This window comes from Coturnix japonica, chromosome 3 (assembly GCF_054131305.1).
Source record: "Coturnix japonica strain WE chromosome 3, WE-NBRP24, whole genome shotgun sequence".
Classification (NCBI taxonomy): Eukaryota; Metazoa; Chordata; class Aves; order Galliformes; family Phasianidae; genus Coturnix; species Coturnix japonica.
In genome coordinates, this window is record NC_140665.1 from 79,314,775 (window position 1) to 79,337,354 (window position 22,580).

General features: G+C 40.3%; 1 protein-coding gene and 1 long non-coding RNA gene across 23 annotated transcripts in view; one reads left to right on the forward strand and one right to left on the reverse strand.

Moving 5' to 3' along the window:
• ADGRB3 (adhesion G protein-coupled receptor B3) overlaps window positions 1-14,429 on the reverse strand; it is a 426,584-nt gene extending 412,155 nt beyond the window's left edge. For 11 of the 22 annotated variants that reach the window (XR_014944219.1, XM_085542010.1, XM_085542007.1 and 8 more), the window contains exons 1-2: window positions 14,240-14,429; window positions 10,673-11,441 (exon numbers count right to left, since the gene is read on the reverse strand). Coding sequence is in view for 12 of the 22 variants with exons in the window: in XM_085541996.1 (XP_085398122.1) it covers window positions 10,673-11,426 (754 nt within the window). In the remaining 10 variants the exon portion in view is untranslated. The other 11 variants (XM_085542008.1, XM_085541997.1, XM_085542002.1 and 8 more) reach the window with 6 other exon arrangements.
• Window positions 14,430-14,704: 275 nt separating this feature from the next.
• The window catches only part of LOC146761515 (uncharacterized), a 34,998-nt gene continuing 27,122 nt past the window's right edge, over window positions 14,705-22,580 (forward strand). The window contains exons 1-2 of the long non-coding RNA XR_014944220.1: window positions 14,705-14,810; window positions 17,036-17,148. This is a non-coding gene — a long non-coding RNA (uncharacterized LOC146761515). The remainder of the gene's footprint in view (window positions 14,811-17,035; window positions 17,149-22,580) is intronic.

A 22,580-nucleotide genomic window follows, 5' to 3' on the forward strand; every position in this document is an offset into this window, starting at 1 on the left:
TGTGAGGGTAGATGCACAGAAAAGGGCTGAAAGGAGGAGGCGGGTATGTATGAACAGTTTATCTGCATTATCATTAGTCTTGTTTTTCAAATGCACTAGTTTGTAGGGGGTTATTTATTTATTTATTTATTTATCTATCTATCTGTAGGAATTAAGTCTGGACTAATGCCTAATTAGACTGTTGACGTTTTCAAGTAAACTAGCAGTAAAGTTTTATCTTGACAGTAAGATGTGCTTCTTTTTTTTATCATTGTCTTATTTGGAATGTAACATCAGGCCTTGAGAAACAAGTGAAGATGCTTATAAAACACAAGGGATTTGGGAAATCATTGTAGATTTAAGATGGACATACTACATAAAGCTGTTTTACAAAGAGAAAGAGAACAGGCAATGTAACTGTAATTTAATAGTGGAAATGAGAAGAGGAAAAGAAGCTGTAAAGTTAGATTCATTGCTGCCCTGTTAAGGAAACTATTCCAAATTTTAATTTCTTGGACTGATCAATGGAGTGCATTGAAAGAAATGTGAAGCATCCAAGATGTTCAAAATATGATTTCTAATAGCTATTCTTAGAAAAATAAAGTGCAATCATAGGCATCTAATATAATGAAACTAGATTCTGAAATGACAATAAACGAAAACAGTAATCCTTTAAGTAAGTTAGTAAAATTTATAGATAGCATGCAAGACAGAAGGCTACTGAACAAAACGGAATTCTTGCAAATTGTATTTCCTTTTGAAAAATCTGGCTGCCTTTCCTGAAAATTAAACTTCAACTGATGTTAAATTGGGCATATATGGTAACATTACAAAAACACATTACAGTTCTAGTTGATATTAACCATAAAAAAACTTAGTTTTCTTAATCTGGAATCAAATTAATCCAAATAATATTAAAGTAATTGTTTGATGTTCTAATATTGACTAGATATATTAAAGAGTATACACATTTTCATTTAAGGGTCTTTACATGCAAACCTACTTTTAATTAAATCTAATTTACATGAATAATCCTGTTGATTCAATGTGATTAATTATATGTGTGTGAACACAAAAGCATGAATACAGTCACGTCTGAAAATCATTTAGATGCTATATCTTGGCATGCTTGTGTTCCTCTTCATGTTTTATTTATTGTAGAATATCTTTTATTGTAAAGTTACTTTACCTGTTATTTTATCTCAAACTAAAATGTATTTTTGCAGCACTTTAGATTTAACCAAGACAAAAATCCATTATCCACAACTTAAAAGCATGGCATAGAAGATAAATGTATGGTTCATTCATCCCCTTCATATATTTAACCCATAAAACAATCAGTAAAACTACTTGAACTGCAGGCACCAGAAAACACCAAAGGAAAATATGGATTTGATTTTCATCAGATATGAGAAAAACATCTTTCAGGTTTAGCACTTATGGCGTAATCTATATGTTTTAAGTATTTTTATGATTCTGCTTACTGAGCATAAACTTTGATGTATTTATCTGCATAATACTACCAGAAGGCGTGATAGCAGTGCTATTGAGAATGGAAGTGATGCGTAGAAACTGTATTTACAAAGGAAATAAATTAAATGTATGTGCCCTACCAGGCCTCCATCCAAAATGGGAAACTCCAAAACACTCATCAAAGGGCAGCCCACACCTACTAGTGTTAAGAGCCATAAGCAACATGGTCAAGATGTAGTCAATCGTCTGTCACCCCCATAGCTGTGAGAAGTAGCAAACTTCTTAGAATCAGTTCCACCTATGTCATCACATGGCCTAATCAAAAAGGTGGTCTTGGACCACACCAACTTAACCTAGCTTTGTATTACCCACAGCCAAAGTTTACAGCCTCCTATTACAAACTAATAATAACCCAGACCTAATCACCCTGAAACCAACTGCAGCACCGCAAACAATCTGGATTCAGTGGCACTGGTTCTCAGGTTTGTCTGGTCAAAGACTAGGAATATTCTTGATTTTTCACAAATTTGAAAATTTGATTTTCATGGATAAAATAAATATTTACTGAAGAGAATGAACATGTAATAATTTGAATATTCATTGTAAGACAGGAAAGTGTAGGTTCCAGGTCTTATGTTTAATTAATTATCTAACTTTTCTTCTGATTGCAATTCTCCTTCAAGCATTTAGCCTCACATCTATTGGATTTATGAACCCAAATAATTGCATAAAAAGCTGAAGCCCTATGGCCCTATGCATAACACCCACAACTTCATCAGATGCTGAGACTGCCTAATATCCCAGCCTTGGCCTGTCCTCCCCTCCAGGGAAAGCAAACTTTCATGATGCTCCCTGCATTGTCATTGGTTTCCTACACATTTGGTTCAGACAGGACCAGCTAGACTGGGCTCTGTTTCATATTACTCCTGCAGTGCTGTATCATTCTCCTCATTTTCTTTATCAGTATGAAGTACATCCATCAACCTTCAAATCTACCAGTATGGAGCACCTGTACGTGTGCCAATCACTGCAGATATCAGCTAATGCCATAGAATGAACAAAACACGTCCAAGGATAAAAGCATAACTAACTCATTACTGTTCAAGCTGCAGTGCCCAGCTTTGCAGATAATCCACCTTTTCTATGTATACGCAAGAGAAGAGACTGAAAAGAATATATTAATGGTTAGATAAGCAAAGGAAAGAAAAAATGTGCAAGAAAAAAAAGGAATGATTCATGATTCAAAGAAAGATTCTACATGAAATCTTAAAGATTTTCGAGAAAAAAAAATCTTTTTACATGAAAGATATGCAACACTATTGTTTCCCACCAATAAGTTATATTCATTAAATTCCCTGATCTAATCAGAAATTTAAGTGCTCTCCAGTCACACTACAGGAACGAGTTCCAACGACTTTGTAGACTGGTCACTGGACACTCTGCGCAGACTTGCACAGTGATTTGCACAACTCTTCAGTGGTCAGTAGGAATTCTTGGGTAACGCATACAGTCCACACTATTTTTAAGTATCCACTCAAAGCAGTAACTGAACCTGGTATATCTGCCTAGAAATACAGTATGATGTAACCGGCTGCTAACACATGCAAAACATTGGACAAGAGTTACACGTTTTGACTGCTTTTCGATAAAATCTTATTTGGTCTAAGCCAGTCTAAACTTGACTACATCAGTACAGCTGCTCCTTTCCAGCTGCTTCTGGTTCTCCTTCATACTGATGGAAGACCCACAATAGTAGCACACTCACCCAACATTGAGATTATTCAACCAAAATAAATACATAAATAAATAAAAATATCAAACAAATATAAAAACAAATTATCAAATTAACCCCCTCCCCTGTCTCCCCCCCCCCCCCCCCTTACACACACATACACAATGGTGAATAGTTTTTTGTTTGGCTGCTGTGCTGAAACAGTTCAACAAAGAGAAAGAAGTGAACACAGAGACATTTCAGCAGTAATGTGGCTAAGATTGACACTAGCAATTTGTAGTAATATACCACAGTTGAAGGCAAGGATGAAAAAATTCCCTTTTAACAAAAGGTTTTTCAAGCTGTAGCTAGAAGAGGCAAGGTTGGAAATCTGGTTCATCATTTTCCACAGCTAAGAGCTGGAGAATTGCTTTCTTGATCCTTTGTGCCCCACATCAGTCTTCAGTGAAGGATGTTTAATAGCACACAACTACCAGCTATTGCTGAAAGTTATAAATCATTATATAAACAAATGATGTCTTTGTACAACTGATAACTGAGTAATAAGTACCTGAAAAACAGTAGGAACCAAAGCCAACTCCCAGACTGTTTTACATCAACTGAGAGTGAACTGGTGAAAAAATGACAAACAAGCTATGACTCATTATTTCTCCATTGTTACCAATTTTCTATTGAACTACTAAAACATAGGTGGCACTCAAAGTTCATGTTTTTTGTTGTATTGTGTTCTTGTGATTTTGGGATGATACAAATGAAATTTGAACTGAGTAACTGAAAATCACTTTCTTCTAAATTTCAGTTGCACACAAAGAACTGCTAATCTGACTATATCATGTCTTGCTTCACCTTCAGATAATAAAGAATGAAAACAGGAAACTGGAGGAAAATGCCTGAAGAGACTATCAGCTAAAAGAGAAAAGCAGCAAGCAACTACAATATAGCACATTTTCAGAGTATCGTTTCACTCTACCAACTGTTAAGAATGGCTTCTAAAGTAAAGCGAAAAAATCTATGTCTAAAATGAAAAAATTAATACAAATAATGAAATGATTTTCAACTGATAGACTAAATATATGGTATCACTTTTTCACGTGTATTCAGTGGGCTCTTATCTAATCTCTACTTAGATTTAAATGTGTTTATAGCATTGAGAATTTGTCTTGAGTAAGGACAGTAATTTGGCCATTGCAGAGTGAAGTATCAACACTAGTTTCATACACTGTCATTATAGATTGATTTTGTTAATTCTGATCTTGGTTAGTCCATCAGAAGAAAAAAAAAAAAAAAATCATTGGTAATTTTACATAAACTTTATTTGCAACTTCTCTTCAATATTAACCAAACTGAGAACACCTCTGGAAAATTTTTACTTTCTTCCTCTTGAGATTTAACAAGCATGAAAAAGGCCTCAAACCCTGAAATATTCATAAATCAATGGTGCATAATTTGTAAATTTGTACTTTATATCATGTACAACTTTCTTTATCCTAAGGAGTATTTTATATTTCTTGTTAACAGTGAATGCAAATAATGCTCAATGGAATTCTGCAATGACCTTTGTTTTATTACAATTACTGCATATTTATAAATGAACAGCTAAACTTCAATTTGAAGACTGCAACTTTGAGTTAGAATCCTTTGATAAAACACAACTGAATAAACTTCATAAAATTAATTCCCTAAGAAGAGAAAAAGAAATTCTCCTCTGAAAATTCCTCTGTGTATACCAACACACAAAGCAGGGGTTTTTTTATGCTTCTGCAAGAAGAAAACTAAACAAAACAGCAATATGGATAGATCTGAACAGAAGAAGATAAATTTATTTAAAAAGAACACATACTAGGCTACATAGTCACTATATAACCTAAATTTATAGCACATGCAAGCATAGGAAACTATGGAATAAGAAATGCAGTACCTCTATTATGTCATAATATAACTCCATGTAATGTCACCAAGACCTAATAACTGAAATTCTGCTATGTAAACAGAATCACCATTAACATCTGTTAATGGCTGTTCTACAGGTGAACACTTACACATTAGTCTAAAGGACATGCAAGTACAAGGTCTAAAATGCTGCAAAGACACTGTGTACTCTGGCCACCTAAAGTGTGATGAAAGTGTCTGAGGACAAAAGGCATAGCTTGCCAGTATGGCAAAGGAAAAAAAAATAATACCTAATTGGTCTGAAATACCTGATGATCCATGACTCAGTGCTACTGAGTTCACAGGAATCAGCAGGAATAGCTGCTTCTAATTCTGGAATTATGTTCCTAATTCATGTATTCTGTAACTTCAGTCTCGACACTTAATTTTGTTATGAATCTTCTCCATTCTTTATCACTGTTTTCTATTTAGATCCTGTGGTCTTTAGAGTGGAGACATTTAACAGCATTTTGTCTCCAGCTGAGAGCAGGTCTCCATTATGTTTGCATGCAGCAATGATCAATTCAAGCAAAAATGGTGGTTTGTTGAACAGAAATAACAGCCCAAGTTACAAAGCAGCTTTTAACATGCTATTTCAATGAAGTCACCAATGTTTTATGCAAGCTACAAGCCCATGTTCATATCTATATAGCACACCTGTGATCTCACTGAAGGCAGAGCACACTCTCGCAGTTGGCTGATATTCCCTCCCAAAACAAGTAATATGCCAACCCCCTTGGTACTAGAAGTCCTGAACAAAACACCGATACAACCTGTAATACCAGTGAAATTACAGCTCAGATATACATAATGAAGTGTATTTACTAACAAAACATTTAAATAACTGGAAACAAAGCTACTTAAATGGTCTTTTCCTACTGCAATGGGCACTGACTAGGCACTTTTCTTTTTGAATATATGAGTTAAGTGTTGATCCAAAACCTACGAAATTCACTCACTACATATATGAAGTTGTAAATGAAGTGCTGATGAGTCTTACACACAAAGTTCTAAATTGCACATCAAATTACTAGCGCAATGACACATCATCAGTAGGGCAAAACTAACCTGTCTCACAATGGTCTAAGCAAGAACCTTCATGGTTTACTGAAGTAAAACAGATCAATACACTGCCAACTGAAATGCAATCATTAATGATAATAACATATAATCCTTGAAGACAGAGGGAGGGCTTATTGTTTAAAAGAGATTTTGATCATTAATGCTTTTTCTACAGTGCATCACTTGAAAAAAAGAAAGATCTGAAATCAAACTGTCATGGCTTTGATAAAGTATCCTCTTGTGAGTAGTCCAGAGTAACCAAATCTGTACTAAGATTATAAATGTTTAGGGTGATCTTTTTCTTTTAGCACATTAAGTCCAAAAGGGCATTATATGAAGCCTACTGGAATACACAGGAGATTTTGAAACATTTCTGTTTTTTTTTTTTCAACAGGGAACCAGGACTGCAAAAAAGCCTGTCCTCACATTAGAGTTCATCCTCCTTTGTCCCCTTGAACTCTGTGGGTTTATATAAAAGACCTGTTGCATGAAGAAGTATATACAAATTGTAACAAATCTGTCAAGTATTTTACACTACTTTGTAAAACAGATTTATTTATTTTGGATTTTATAAATATTGCTTTAATGTAAAATATTTGTCAAATACTTATTTTTAAGTATAACTATAGCCATGGAAGGATGTTAGACTCTATTTTGAATTTTTTTATCTTCCTAAACAAACTCTGCACTGATTTAACAGTGTAAACTCTCTAATAGAACCATACTATAATGTGTTGTATGATTTTTTTTGAGATGAGGCGTCCAACCTACCCAGCCAGCTACTCACCTCTAGGGACTAGGTGGTGAAAATTAGAAATTTATCTTCAGTGTGTACAACAAGAGGTGAACATTCATGGAACAGCATGAAAATAAATGCATATATGCCATGAAAATATCACAAAACTATCTACAGCTTGCTGTTATACAACACTGTATCCTAAATTATAGATTTAAAGGGACACTGGTAGTAAATATTTTGAGAGATCTCTGTTGTTTTCAGGTCTCAAATCAGAAAACAGACAAACAAACAAACTCCAACAGCTGCTGCATGCTGAGATACTGACATGCAGCATTATGACTTGTAGCAAAGTAAACCAGTGCTACATTCCATAATATGACTTAATGTGACTATCTCACCCATCCCTCTTCCATCCTTCCTTCTTCCAGATGAATGTAAAACTACTATGTAACTAAAAACTATGTAAAAAGATGAATGACAAACTACTTAGTATCACAACTGAAAACTCCAAAACAAAGCTTCTCTCTAAGTCAGCCATTAAAATAAAGAAACCCAACCATACATGGATTAACTTCATGCAAAGGCTTACAGGTCCACAGGAGCTGGAACAGAGCCCCTTCACATTGACAGAAACTTCATGAGATACTTTAGTCACAGCACTGAAGATCAAGAGGGCAAATTCCCCCAAGCCCTTAGATTCTGGTCCCTGCCAGAGTGTTCACTGAGATCTATTTGCCAGTGCTTTGATCCATGTTAAGCACCTAAGATGTAAGGCTACAGAAAAGCATCAAGTTATAATGAAACTAGGTCTTAGGGAAAATGTGGTGGTTTTCAATATTGCTTTAATCAGTGACACCAAAGATGATCTGCCTATGGAAGACATGCTGATTAAACTCCATCTTTCCAAACCATTAAATATATATATATACATATAAAAAAAATAGCTACAGCCTCTTTTTTTGACCTAATTCCTTTAATTGTTGAACACTCTTCAGCACTTTCAGAAACACAATCACCCATTGTGTACTTGTCACATCTTTTGTAAAATGCTACACATATTTGAAAAGGAAAAATACTGTCTTTCATCCATATTCCTAAGCCATTTATCATATTCAAAATTGTAAAATTCTTCAGAGGTTCAAAAAAGGAGCAGTAAGCTTTAATCTAAATGTTCTCTATTTACATCATGGCTGTTGAAAGGGGCTGGAAATAGTTTTTGGAAAAGATTTTGCGTTTCAAATAGTCAAGCTTGATGAAAGCAAATCTGAAGGATGGGAGGGTATGCATAATCTTGTAGAAAGCTGTCAGGTCTTTGCAATTCCCTTCCAGAAGCCACTGCTAGGCAATGTCAGTACCAAACCTCAAAGTAATTCACAAACTCTTAAAATGCAATCATCTCACTAACTCCGGAGCTCTCTCACAGTGACAAACAACCACTGCTGTTTTTAAAACCTACCCTAATAAAGCTGCACTTTCTGTCACCACTATGAATTTCAGCAACAAGAAGCACTTCCCTGCTATTGGTCACCTGGGTTTTACTACTTATGCTGATCTAACTTGAACCAGATTACCTGTAGAAGCAAATTTCCCATTTCTTGCCTGATGTTTGCTGACACAAGTGATGAATTGCATAATGTCTGTGGTAGGAGTATTCTGCATTTTGATCCCTCAGTACAGCCTCCAACTGAACTACAAGCCAGCTTTGCGCAAACAGATCTGCTTGAAAAATATGAGGCAATCTGCAGGGAATGAACCAATTCACCTTTCTTGAGGAGTTTTTAACGTTCTGAAAAGGCAAAAAATGCTTCAAACACTGAAGTGGATGACAAAAAGTACACTGCTATCAAGTAACACTGTGAGGCTCAATTTGCTAACTGATCACTACTTTCGGTAACAGCCGAATGAACAATTTCAGATGTATTAAAATAAGTAAATAAAACACTGAAATAATTGTATTATTGTTAAAATACTCAGCCACACTCATGCACAAAACACTGAAATACCGGGCTAAACAAGTGAAGCATAAAATTGCTGCCCTCTGTAACAATGCTGTTTACCCAGGAAATATCCAGGGAAAGACTCAAGTAGGGGCAAAAATTGAAACGTGACAGAGACTGGAAAGAAAACGCGTTGCCAACATGTTTGAGAATTCAAGGAAAAACAGAGCATTTGCCCTAAAGCGTTCTCCGTCCTCTCTGCTAAGGACGGCAAATGGATGTTTTACATAGGAGGCTTTGGAACTCAGCCTATTTTTGCGGGAGGTCTGACGGGCCCGAGCACCCGGCAGCGCTGTCACTCCCTGTCCCCTTCCCCAGGGACCCGATGGCAGCTCCGCATCCCTGGGTCGCGCCGTGCCCCGCGGGAGCTGCTCGCCCTGGGCTCCGCGGCTTCCCGGGGGCTAATTAGCACTAATTAGCGCTAAGCGACGCTAAATGCCGTTCCCGCCGCCTCTACGGGAGGTGACGGGAGTGGAGATTCCCCGTTGTTTCGGATCGCTCCGAGCTGTGAGGTGCTCACAGAGACCTGCGGGGCACCAGAAATGTCTCCCGTCCCTCTCAGCCCCGCTGGCACGACGGCAGCTGGAGCAAATTCAGCTTTTCTTCTCCCACAGCACTGGGGCTTGGCTGCCCTTAAAGAAAATCCTCTCCTAACAACGTGTCAATGTTACATTCCTCCACAAAGCCACTTCTATGAGGGGGGCTGGGAGCTTGGCGCTGCCTCGCCACAGACTGGGAGCTTTGTGGCTGTGCAGAAAACAAGGAGAGTGGGAACACTTCCTGCATTAAAATGCAGCACCCTGGGCTGGGTGATTTATTCCTTGCCGCAGGGGCAGAGATCCCCTGGATGCTCTGTCCCTATATGGCTGCTCTGAAGGACCGCACATACAAAGGCTGCGCACAGACCCCCCTTTCTGGGTTCAACCTACATTCTGGTCTCCCTGCAATGTTCTTTCCCAAATCTCCCTCACACTTCCTCAAACATCAGGAGGCCACAGAAAGGTGGGGGGTTGGGGGGAAGAGGTGGGAGCGAGGAGCTGCCATTCTCACTGCTGGATCCCTGCCTTGCCACCATTCCACCTTTTCCAAGGGGGACACGAAGCAGCTGTCAGGTCTGACACATCCACCCACCCCCTCTGAGATGCAAAACCTCCATCTCCTGCAGCTGAGGCCTCCTGGGAAAGGGGCACTGCAGCAGCCTGCAGCCCCTTTGCAGGACTCTGAGAAGATCAACAAGCCTTGTGCTGCACCTCAGTGCATCACAGAGGGCTTGTTCTGGAGAAACACGTTTGCTTTTGGTTTAATTTTTGGTTGCTGAAGTCTGGCTCTGCAGGGACCCGGCATATTTAGCATGGTGAATCACTGGGTATTTTACAAAGCTTGCCTGCATGCCTTTGGAAATGTTTCCCTTCCAAAATTGAGGGGTTGCAGCAAGATGTTGCAGTGAAGTGTACGGAAGTGAGGTGGTGAGTGGTTGCTGGCTCACCACCTGTGGGCATTGCTGTGAGAGAGAGCTGGCAACTGAGCATACCTATGTTTGTGGACTTCCAGCAGTGCTCAGCAGACCTATGTGCTGAAGGCTTGGCCAGCTTTGAAATGACAACGTAGTTCTCCCTGCCCTAAGGAAGTGCACATCATCTCCAGCCCTTGGAGTGGAGAGCAAGTCAAAGGAACGTGAGCACGAAAGAGAGAAGCCCGCAGCAGGACATGGGACACCTCCTGCTTCCCCCCTCCCCCCCACCCCCCCATGGTAGCACCTACCTTCCTTGGGAGGCCGCTTGGCTTCTCTGGTGAGGTTGCAGACCTGGGTGGTTTGCAATTCCTGGGTCAGGCAGCCCTCCGTCTGCTCGTTGAGGGGCAACACCACGTTATTGAGCAACACCAGGGACTGGTCGTCTATTCCCCATTCTCCCAAATGCTGAGGGCAGGTGCATTTTGTATACATGATCCCACAGGATTCAGTTCTCCCATTCTCGGATTTCAAGCAGCTCTCCAACCAAGTGCATAACACATGGCACCCAAACTGGCTGGGGCTCACCTTGTTCAACACCAAGAACTCAAAGAAGGATTTTTGGTCTTCTTCCTTTTTGTGTAATCCTAGGAAATCGATGGGATAGACGCGGCGTATTTGAATAAAATTCTTATCATACTGCAGAAATACAAAAGCATTCTTGGAATCGCAGAGCTGCATTATGGAGTGGTTATTTTTTAAAAGATCCTTTATTTTTTCATGGGAAAAATGATCAAACTGATAAGCCAAGAGGGAAAAGTTGGAGCAGCTGAAGTCCTTTTTGGAAAATTTCAGGTAAATACTATATTTGGTTGGGTCTGGATTTTCCAGCGTCCAAGTGCAGTTTGTGAAGTTTTTAGGAAACATTTCACTTACAGAATACGATCCATAAATGACCCCCTTCACCAGCGTGGAACACCAGAAGTCTTGGGCAGCATTAAATCCAAACATAACCAGTAGATAGGTGGAAAATATATAAATCAGCAAATTACGAACAGCCTTCATCCTATGTCATTTGGCCTGCAGGAGATGAAATGAAATAAAAATGCAAGTAGAATTCTTCCCGCATTGAAAACCAAACTCCTTCCAATACTGGAGCCAGCTGTTGTCGGGCTTGCCGATAGAGCCCTTCAGAAAGAAGGGCAGGTAATTTTTATTTTATAACGCGAGGAATCGCGTTGCTGCTGTGTGAACAGCGCCATCACGTGGCATCGCAACAGCCCAATCTTCTACAGCCAAATTAAAAAAAAAAAAAAAGGAAAAGAAAAAAGAAAAGAAAAAAAAAAAAGAAAGCATCTATTAGATTATTAATAGGAATGTCCTCTCCTTTCTATGCTGGAGCCATAATGGCGTGGACCAGAACTGCCTAAATTGGGTAAAATCCCAGCACCTTACCCAACTGGCTGAGAACGGGACAATTTGTTTATTTATTTCTTCCAAAAGTAAATAAGTGTTCTTGCTGTGTTCATGTATGTGTACATACGACTGCACATGCGGAATTTCACCAGAGCAGATCAAGAAAGCCAACAGCATCTGTTGTTATATATTATTTTTCTATTAAGTCTGGTAAGTAACTGTGAAGAATTACAGCCATAATTTAAAAACGCACAAATTAGTATTTGTTACAGATGGAACATTATCTCCCATATGCCTGCATGAATTCGCAGTGGCCACCTGGTACGCAGAGGTCTCTATAAAAAGAACTCCCAGGCAGGAAATATTGAGATTAATGTATTAATAAAATGTTGAGACTACCAGAGGAAGCAGTAAAGATAGACAGATGAAAGTGGTGGTGGTCTGACACCACACTGTGCCAGCATTTCCAGATAGCATTTTGAATGTGTTAACAGCCTTTTAGGATATACAAAACACACCACTATATTGGTGTCTGCACACATTAGCTCTACACAGTGCTACACAGGACCTCTGCACCCATAGCCCTGCGCTGGGTGTCTCAATGCCCTCTCATTATGAATATCTCGAGTGTCTCATACCCTCTGATGAGCCCCTGTGTTTTGCAGACGTGCGCTTTGGTAATGAAAGGCATATTACATTTTCCCTGCTATCATTACCAAATAAAGCTGTCTTACTCCATCTGTCAAGCACTACAGCCTCCGCTGTTTTCCTAACAGTGGCCTAGACTAATAAAGTGAACCTTAGTTATATTTACCTGAGTAGTGTTAGCCCCAAAAAATCAGACTGAACGTTTCAGCATTAACCTTTGAGAAGTTGCTTATCCCTTACAAACGATGAGCTTTTCACCTGCTTTCAAAGGTGAGCATCAGAAGTGGTGCCGATCCCCCAACTCAAGGCTGCAGCTCCTTCTGCTCTGCGAGCAGAGGCAGACAGACAGACAGACACGGTCACGGAGTTGTGCTGTGTGCCTTTGCCTCGCATTTCATCTCCTCGCCACACAGCAAGGCATCTTCTGCCTCCCATTGCGTAACACGCAGCAAATCACCAGATTAAGCTCCCTTGAAGAGATTTTCCTATCTCCTAGATTGCAATTCAAACTCGGAATCTTGAAGTGGGCAAAGCAGCACCAACTCTGACCCTCTTTATAGCTGTGGTTTAAAAAAAAAAAAAAGAAAAAAGGAAAAAAAAAAAGAAAAAAGAAAAAAAAAAGAAAAAAGCAGAAAAGCTGCTGCCAGCTCTATCCACAGGGTCAGATTTTCTCTTTCTGAGCATCCATCTCAGTGAATAACACTGTCCTCCTCCTCCAAACAAGGTTGGTGCAGCTTTTGAGGTTTAAAAAATAGAAACTTACAGGGAATTCTGGAAACAATTTCCCCTTTGCTGAAGCACTTTGCAGGCAATGCAGTTCTGCGCAGTGTTATTCAGGATGGTGTAGGCGTTGAAGGCTGATGTGACAATAAGTGTCTAAATTAGGAGTTCCACCCATGAAAAAGGATTAATTTTATAATCTCGAAAGCAAAAAGGAGGCTTACTTGCTTTTTAATATGAAAAGGAAAAAGCCTCCGACTTTGTGATATCTGTATTAGAAAAAATAGAGACGTTTGCAGTGCTCGGCTGTTTTCTATGAAGAATCATAATCGAATAGCCCTCATTTCAGTTGTGCGTTTCTTCGTGCAGAGCCCCTGAAACAGCATCGCCTGAATCCTCACTCCCCCTCCCCCCCGGCGCGTTACACACACACCCGAGCCGAGTGTGCCGGCAGCATCGCATCCAGATCGCAGTAGTGCTGAATGCGAGAGCCAAGCTGCTCGCTGCCAGGATTAAGCAACCCGATTTGAAAGGTCTCCCTTCCCCATGGAGGGTGAAGCTCGAGGGAGTCCGCGGAGCTCAGGGCTGCCCGGCCGGCAAAGGGGGAACCCTCTGCTGAAAAGCGAATGGGCGCTGAGTTTGGATGGATATTCCCCGAACTGGTTTTCTGTGTGACACTGTAGTTCAGCCGAACATAGACGGCGCCATCACTCCACTTATTTTTCCTTTTTTCCTCAGCAGAAGACCCACTGACTCCTCTTATTTTAACTTCCTATTAACCTAACATCTCCCCCCCCCCGAGCCCCCCCATCCCCCCCATCAAATTACCCCCTTCGCGCACAAACCTCAGGTTCTCTCGGTCTCCCTGGAAATGGCTCTCGGGGAAGCAAAGCTGTCGCCAAACGGACTTCGCTAACTTTTCAGCTGCAGCGCTGAGCCGAACGCCGGGCTCATGCTAGATGCGCTGCCTCTCTCTATCCTTCAGCAACAGCCTGTCCCCCTCCTCCGCCGCCTCCTCCCCGGAATCCCAAACTAAAAGCTCTCCGCTCGTAATCCCCGGGAATGGGAGAAAGAAATGCCCCGGGCACCCTTACCTTCCACTCCGAAAGCTGGCAGGCTATTTCTCTAAACCTCTAGCACCACAGGCACACGTCCCGATACCAGTGATGGAGAGATTCCCCTTCTGTCGGAAGCACCGTTTCCCATTTTCCCCGGCTCCGGTTCAAAACCAACACGGAAAAAAAAAAAGGAGGAAAGAAAAAAAAAAAAAAAAAAAAAAAAAAAGCAGGAGAGAAAAAAAACGCGGCGAGAAAACCCCCGCACACCTCGCGCACTCGCGCACACCCACAGCGGAAAAACAGCAGCTCCAGCTCCGGATCCGCCAAATCCAACCACATGAAGGCAAGGGGGGGTGAAGGGGGGGAGAAAAAAAAGGAAGAAAAAAAAGCCAACAAAAAAAACCACAACCTCAAACCATCGAGACTGCAAGGGGGGAAAAAATGGAAGTGGCTGTGTGCAAGCGGAGGGCTGTTTTTTTGGTTTTTTTTTTTCTTTTTTTTTTTTTTTTTACTTGAAACAAAGTCTCAGCACAGCAGCCCGATGAGAGGCGATGCCAGGCAGGCGACGGTCTGAGAGGAGGACTGAGACGCGAGTGCAGATGTGGTGGTGGGTTTTGCTGTTGCTGTTATTACTCATGGGTTTATTCCTCTTGCCTCCCTCCTCCTCCCCCCGCGGGCACCAGCGGCCGGTCGGTGGCGGGGGGGTTCTTGGCTGCCGATGGCGGGGAGCGGAGCGAGCGCCGGCCGCGCTGGGAGTACGGCGGGAGCGAGCGCGGCTCCGCCGCCGCGTGTGCGCGCGTGTGCGTGTGCCAGCTCCGTGCGTGTGAGTGTGCGTGTGCCCGGCACACGGCACGTCCCGGCTGGCCGCGCCTGGGAGGTTCTCCTGGCTTCGGTTCCCAGCGCTGCGCCCCGGCGTAAGGGAAACTCAGAGGCGGGGAGCGAGGGCGGCGGGGAGGAGAGGGCGGGGGGCGGGAAACCCGCACTTGATCTCCTTCCTCCTGTTCCTTCTTTTGAAGCGTAGCCCCCCCTGTCGCAGCCTCAAGAGCTGTCAGTTTGGTTCCGCGCTGCAGATTAACTGATACAGCGCTCCGAGGATAAACCCTTTCAAACTGCCGCCTGCCTTCGACTGGAACAATAGCAATTTTCTCAGCGAGGTTGCGATTGACGCCGTATTTCGTTCCCCGCCGGGGATAAGGCTGTGACCGGATCGCGCCTGCCTGGCGTTCGTTCCCCCGCCGCCGCCGTCCGGGCACTGCGCGGCGTATGGGAGCCCGGAGCCCGCCCGGGGGCTCTCGCTGCCGGCCGCGGACGCCGCGCTGCGGGCGGAGTTTGCCAGGAGGCAGCGGCCCCTTTAGCGGCGGGTGGGGTCGGCACTCGGGGAAGCTCGTGGAAGGTGCCGTGCCACCATGGATGATGTGTCCCCCATCCTTGTGAATTCGGTATCGCTGGGTTGAACGTGCTTCTTCCTCGCCTTCTGTCTGTGTCTCTCTCAGTTGGAGTCGGGCTCTCCGCCGGCGTGCGAGATCGCGACAGCAGATATCCGGTGTGAAAATGAGGAGATGACATTTTATTACACAGAGCTGTCAGGCGGAAGCTCGCAGCGCGCTGCTTAGAGCCCCCGCCGCTCTCTCGGGGGTGGGGGAAACAAACCCTCCCTCAGCCCCCCGGGAATGGAGCTCCTAAAGTCCACGTGTAACATGGCTGCGTGATTCTGAGAAGTCGAAGTTTAAACTTCTGGACATGGCCCAAGGTAGTAGTTCCTTAAAGCAAGGAATTGTCTACTGCCACCTTAGCCCCAGAAAGGTCTGAATTCCAGTAATAAGGGATTTTTATGACCACAATTACACGCTGCACAAATTCTTATCAGAAGTACTGCTGGTCACAAAGCAGTTCTGACCAAAGTAAATGCAATCACGGTTATGGCTTTTTACTGTATTTTCCATAGGTACAAGCTGTAAACCATGTCCTTGCTGGCTTTTACAAACATAAATAGTCCATGCCTCTCTTGCCAGAATAAAACCAAAATATCTATCCAACTATCTATCCAATATCTATCCAAACCAAGGGAACTATGGTAAATGTGCATGATCTATACCCAGCAAATATAGGACAATGAAAATTGAACTGTTTGTGTCTTAGGGATAATCAGACTGTCTCACGTTTGATGACATTGGGATATTTGTGGATGATCACCATGTTGATTGAAATACTTTGAGTAATTCTATTCACTGACAGGTTGATGTGAGCAGAACAAATGAAAGGTGTATATACACTGCAGCCTTTTTCATTTCTTTCAGTGTAAATGAAGAACATAAGGCTAAGTCGTAAGGGAAGCCACCCTGAATGAACTCTTTGGACTGCTTCCTACAGCACTGGCAAGTTGCGGTTTATAGAATCAATCACAGAATCGTTTGAGTTGAAATGGACCCTTAAAGTCCATCTAGTCCAACTCTCCTGAACTGAACAGAGACACCCACAACTACATCAGGTTGCTCAGTGACCTGTACTGTCTGACCTTGAATGTCTTGAGGGATGGGGCATCATCCACCACATCACTGGGCAGTCTGTTCCAGTGCTTCACTACTTTTATTGTAAAAGCCTTCATCCTTATATCCAATCTAAATCTCCTCTCTTAGTTTGAAAACATCTATTTCTTATAGCTCCCCCCCCCCCCTTTAGATACTGAAAGGCCACTATCAGGTCTCCCTGGAACCACCTTCTCTTCTCCAGGCTGAACAGCCTCAGCTGTCCCAGGAGGTAAAAATGAAAATGCACTCTACAGCAAGTGACTCCCTGGGTATCCCAAGCCCTTATCTTTCACTTTTCATTTAGCTGAAGACATGGCAGTGCTGGAGAGGAGTCTGGAAGTATGGACTCTTTGGTCTCTTGTCTGCAAGTTGGGGGAAAGGCTGCAAGTTACACATACTTCTGCAAGTTGAATGAAGGTATGGTATGGAGGTGCAGAGCATTCTACAGAGTTCTTCTGGATATTTGTTGCAATCAGTTTTGCACTCTAAAATAAGTGATGCCATTTGTAACTACTCACATATCTGTGGTCCACTTCTGTGTGCCTGCATCCTGTAACTGGGGCCAGTTTCAGAGAGTTTATTTGCTATGTGTCACACAGATGCATTTGAAACAAAAGTCCATATTTTGATAAACTAGAAGTAAAAGTCAGGATATGTTCAAGTCCATAAAACATAAATAAATAGAAATGTAGCAACAAATTTCTTTAAACCGGTCATGTGGATCCCTTGTACTTGGAATGGTACTAGTTTATATGTATATATGTTCATATGTGTAGGACAGAAGTGAATCTACATCAGTTGTCCAGAAATACTATGCAGATACGGATTTTGTACCTCTGTTAAAACCTGTGAGTAAGGTATTGATGCAGTCCCATACTGTTTCACAGGCGCACTGCCTGAACAGCGTGGCACATGTGGTGCCATCTGCACTACAAAGAAAGTAAGAAGGCACCAAAAGAAGTGTTATGTCACTCAGTCATAGTGTGGTGGGGATAGGCACAACACAGGGAACGCTAAATTTATAGTGCTGCTTTCTAGATTGGATGCAATTGTTTCAAAAAAGGTTGGGTTTGCTCCAAACTAAGAACAAGGTCTGAGAGTAATATTTTAAAGTAATTTCTGTATTGGTGGGAAAAAAAAAAAAAAAAAAAAAAGCTTACTAAATTTAATATGCTGGATGGAATAACTTAAAGTGTTTGTTTAGTTGATTTTTTCTTCTTTTTTTCTTGCCACCTACATTAGCACTGTAAGATCTCTGTTATCTCAATCCTTGTAGCTAGGTGATTTAAGTCCATGCTCAGGTTTTAGTGAGCATAGCACAATTATAACTGGAATTATTACTCATTGAGAATTTTGGTGCAAACTGTAAAAGTGAGGCCATAATTTAATGCAGTTGGCTTTGGAGAATGTACTGTTCTGTCACTCAACTGCTGTCATTTTTATCAGGACTCTTTCCAAGTCAAGGTCACTGTTTCAGCCTGCAGTTCCTCTCTTTTGGGCCAATAAAAATTGTCTCCAACACTGAAATCAGTGATGGGTTTTTAGCAAAGAATGTATTTAAATCTCTTTAATTTTGTAGTTTAATCCTCTATGATCATTCTCTCATAGCATGTTTAATTGGTTACATCTAGATGCAGTCAGCTAGTGATTTAGATGTTACCTTAGTACGCACAAAAATGGTAACAAACATGGCATGTAGAGTCAACTAACAGGTAAGCGTAGAGCGCCATTGTTATGAAACCTCTTAACTCGCATAATGGTGACACTAATCTGTTCCCCATGTCTTGATTTGCTCCAACATGGAAGACCCTTCAAAATCCCCCTTGGCAAGCACAGATTTTTTCATCTGCATCGCAGTTTCTGCTGAATAACACCAAATTTCTACAAGAAGGCTATTCCTTTTCTACATCAGGGGAAAAAACAAAAAATTAAACTAAATCTGGTATGACCATCCCAAGAGAAATTATATTTAATTTAGTCTGAAGCAAAGAAATAATACGGAAGATGCTGGCCATCATAGCTATTACAAAATTCAATAAATTCAATAAATAACTAACTAGGAAGAAAAGAAAAAGGTCTTCCCCCCCCCCCCCCCCCTTTCTCCCCCTTTCTTTGTTTTCTTCTTCTACCTTTTTTCCTTTTATTTATTTATTTATTTATTTTCCTCCCCCCAGACAGGCTGGGAGCAAGTGTAAATTGGAAATTGTTTTATAGGGTGATGTTTACTTCCTAGTCCATTGTGTTACAAACCATTAAGAAATGTGGCATTTCCCTACCTACTTCAGATTGTAAATGAATTGCACCACTGTTAATTTTCTCCGTGTCTTCTAGAGGGAATATGCATTTAATAAATTTTAGGTTTTAATCTGTCTTATCAATTTAAAGATCTTTTTAAAAAGCAAGAGAGTTATGATTACATTGGAATTGTATTAAAGCACTTTGTATTTTCATAAATAATTAACAATGCAGTACCAGTAGATGGTGCTCAAGAATATATAGCATAACTGATGGGTAGGGGTGGTTAAATGTTTCTATTTAAAAAGAAAACATTAATCACTAGAGAAAGCACTGGTTTTCCACTGTAAAATTGATTTTTCATGAGAAAACAATGTCCTCTTTCAAATTTCAAACCAACTTTTGTTTGGCTGATGATGTTCAAGTTGAAAAGGTCAACTATTTGCTTGCTTGTTTGTTTTCTTTGTTTATATATCTTCCTCAGTGATGACTTGAACAAAACTTTGAAATTCTGCTATTCAGTTTAAATATTTTAGTATTGTCATTCAGTCACATTAGACTAGAAACAATGAAATTAATGCTATATTGTCAGTAGAAGTGTGAGCCATAGTAGTCTGATGCAGATCTAAGGCCTGTGCCTTGTGCCTCAGACAGCGACCATTGAACACTCCTGAGGAAAGTGCAAAGACCCAGCATAGGGATATTTTTGAGGATTTGGCTTTGTGAAGTGTCATGTTCATCTCCAGAAATTAGAGATCTCTGTAAATCTCCAAATAAGTTTCAGTCTCACTTGCAATATTTTCACGAGTTTAACTCAATCCATTCTTGTTTATTTGCATAAGCATCCAGTTGTTTTAAGTCTTTCATTTTCTGCCTCAGTATTTTCAAACAACAAATCTCACAGTGAAAATATAAACTATATTAAACCTGATGTGTATCACTTCCATTAAATTTGCTGCCTTGAAGTTTAATTGCGTGTCACCATGTTAAGGCTTGCAGAAATGAAGTTCTGGCTTCTTGTAATTATTTCACATATTTTTTATCATGCCTTTTTTAATTTCCCCTCTAAAATGTTTCCAGTTATTCCAACCTATTTCCACAAAACAGTGCTTTTTAAAGATCTTTCACCACTCTTGCCACCTTTCTTTTCAGGACCTTCTAGTTTCCTGATACCTTTTTGAGACCTAGAAACCAGCACCGCACCACAGTAGTTCAGTTTAGACTGGAGAACCAATTTATGTTAGTGTTGTTTTTCCTTATCATGCTCAGTCCTGTTCTGGATACATTTTAATCTCTTCTTTCTGTCTTCTCATCATCAGCCACACTGAACAGAGACCTACAGTAAGTTGTCTTAGTCTCTCCTTTATATCAGTCCCTTGCGAGAAACTTTGACAAGGCCTCCAGAAAGTTTAAATTATGTCTGTTGCTTCTCCTTTGACCACTACAGTATTTTACTAATGTGTTGAAAACATTATAACAGATGGGTGAGACATCTTCTTCCTTTACAAAGAGCTATAATCTCATGAGCATCCAAGTGTTTTATTTTCTTAATTTGCCAGGTACAGATGTAAGATTTATGAATCTTTGATTCCCCAAATCATCCTAAAGCCTTTTCATAATATATGCAAAACATTTGCTTCTCTCTAACCTTCCAGTACCAGAGTTGTTTTTCAATTAGAGTTTTCATAGCTCAACTGCTTCTTGTTCAGAATTTTCAGTCTTGGCGGCTTCCTGCTTTTTAAATGATTGATTCATTCCAGCACCTCTTCAACTGATGGTTCCTCATTTTTATTACCGAAGAGTAGATATCTCCCTAACATCCTCTATTGTGAAGGTTGCTACAAATAAATCTTCTATTTTCCTAGCAACATCCTTCTCTTCCTTAATTGCAGTCTTTATTCTCTGAATTTCCCAGCAGACCTGGTGACTCTTATAAGCTTCTTGCTTTTGATATACTTAAAGGGTTTATTTTAATTTATTTTATTTTAATTTGTTTTTATTTTTAACTGCTTGATTTCCAGCAGTTACCTTTTCTGTCCAGTTTTTCTTCTTACCTCTTGTCTGTCACAGCTTATGATTCTTTCCTCATTTCATGACAGCTGCCTTTACAGATTTTCACAGTTCCCACTTAGCTCAAGTATGGTCTGAAATCCTTTCATTTCACTACACTGATTTGCAGCTCATTTTCTTTGGATTATTTATATTTGTTTTTTGTTTTCCTCTTCTTTCTGCCTCCTCCACATGCACAGTTATCAGTGTAAATATTCTTGGGTTTGGGAGCAATGTGAATGCCACATCTAATGATCCCACTACCTTTAATTTTAATACCAGTGTTGGTTGCTGGGTTTTTTTTTGTTTGTTTTTGGTTTTTTTTAGTTGTGACTAACATCCATTTTATTGAATACCTTTCTAAAGTTTTGTGTCATTACATTTGATTTTATATCTTATCTCTTGCTAGATGCACTTAACCTCAATTTTCTGTAATCACTGTGCATATAATTTCAGATATTGTTAATCCTTGGCTTCTATCTCCTTATTATGATTGAAGTTTAAAGGCACATCTAAACTGTGCTTTAATATGGAGCTGTAGCTTATCAGGCTGAGCTAGTTGATTTAAGGCTATCATATGTTTTCCAAAGTAGCAGTCAATTCACAAAATAGTGTCTTCTCAAGTATGCGCTATTTCAAGATATAACTGCACCTATTGTTCTGAGAAATTATATTTTTTAAGGTTTGGTATTTACAGATTTGATTTGTTTCTAATTGGGTAATATAAGATCTATCTTATTTTATCATATTATCTTGTTTTTTTTTCCTTTTCAGTACTGCATACAATATCCAAGTTATGACTTGCATGCTTCAGTACCTGCCTTCTTGTAGCCCGGGTAATAATCCTTTAGTAATAACCATGCTGATGCACTATTCTTTTCACTTAAACGAGTTTTTCATGCCGTAATTTGTTGAACCTTTTACATAAATTCCAAAATTCCTTGCTTAGTGTGGCTTTCTAGAATAGGTTACAATAAGCTACTGCTATTTCCTGTTTATTCATTAATTCTTAATTATTTATTGAATTTTTTATTCTGTAGTGTTTTTATGCTACTCCACTTCCACTGTGATTATAGCATAAGTCCTTCTTCTACTGGAAAGCCTTCTATTTAACTAATTTTTGCTTTTAGGTTGTAATTGCATATAAATATTTACAGTTCTTAATTTTGACCAGATGTCGTTCTATGGCATCTTTCCTGAATTTGTGCTTCTTCAACTGAATTTCTCATGAACTGTAGGGAGAATTTACCAGTTACATTGGTAGATGATTTTTTTTTTTAGTCTTTCAAACTACTGAATATGGTTTTGGCACTTTATATCTTGTATATTTAATGATTGTAATTTGAAAATAATCTTGCCACTAGTTTGTGGTTGTATATACTTTCGTGAGGTGACTGTAACTCGTCCTGTTGTATGACTATGAAACTAGGAGGAACTCATTGCAGTTCCTTATATGTAAACTATATCATAAGCTTTACCAAATTAATTGGAGAATATGTATGCAAAGATCAAAACAAAAACGGGGCCACCATTTTCCTGTTAATTATCCAAATGCACTGAAATCC